General features: G+C 44.7%; 1 protein-coding gene across 1 annotated transcript in view; it reads right to left on the reverse strand.

The window, feature by feature from the left end:
- Positions 1-535, reverse strand: part of banp (BTG3 associated nuclear protein) — a 65,772-nt gene that overhangs the window by 52,706 nt on the left and 12,531 nt on the right. The window contains exon 8 of the mRNA XM_016277753.1: positions 3-134. Within this exon, the coding sequence (XP_016133239.1) occupies positions 3-134 (132 nt within the window). The remainder of the gene's footprint in view (positions 1-2; positions 135-535) is intronic.

Below are 535 nucleotides of genomic sequence, written 5' to 3' on the forward strand. Positions count from 1 at the left end.
TCGTGAGAAACTCTTAACCGCCAAACTCTGTCCTCGCTGCTTCCGCCGCCAAGCCGTGCGACATTTGGAGTCGATGCTCTGCTTGATGCGGTACCAGTCGGATTCGGTAATTGTGAACTTGTGGAACAGGTGACCTGGTTACACATGGACAGAGACATTGCAAGCATATTAAAATCAGTCAGGAAATAAGGGAGGAAACACTGATGTAATATTTAGTCATATGTTTATGCTGCAAGCAAATAAACTCGTTGCACTTTGTAGCAGAAATAAACACGGCTCTGGTACGGATCATTGAGTCGAGTTCATTCACGTTAGCCATTGTCAAGTGGGGTTTGTCCGTGCAAAACTGCATGTAACATTCCTTGTATTCATAATTACCCTCACTTGCTCATTCCTCGATGTTACTTATGGCTGGTTGCACGAATTGACCTACATATATTGGCATGACGCAAGTTGTTCTGAATGAGAGCGGTTAGAAGCGCTTCTAATTAGCTCATGTGGGGAAAATAAGTCTGATGCCGGATGAGGCTGAACC

The sequence above is a fragment of the Sinocyclocheilus grahami genome, unplaced genomic scaffold (assembly GCF_001515645.1).
Source record: "Sinocyclocheilus grahami isolate Dianchi unplaced genomic scaffold, SAMN03320097.WGS_v1.1 scaffold115.1, whole genome shotgun sequence".
NCBI lineage: Eukaryota > Metazoa > Chordata > Actinopteri > Cypriniformes > Cyprinidae > Sinocyclocheilus > Sinocyclocheilus grahami.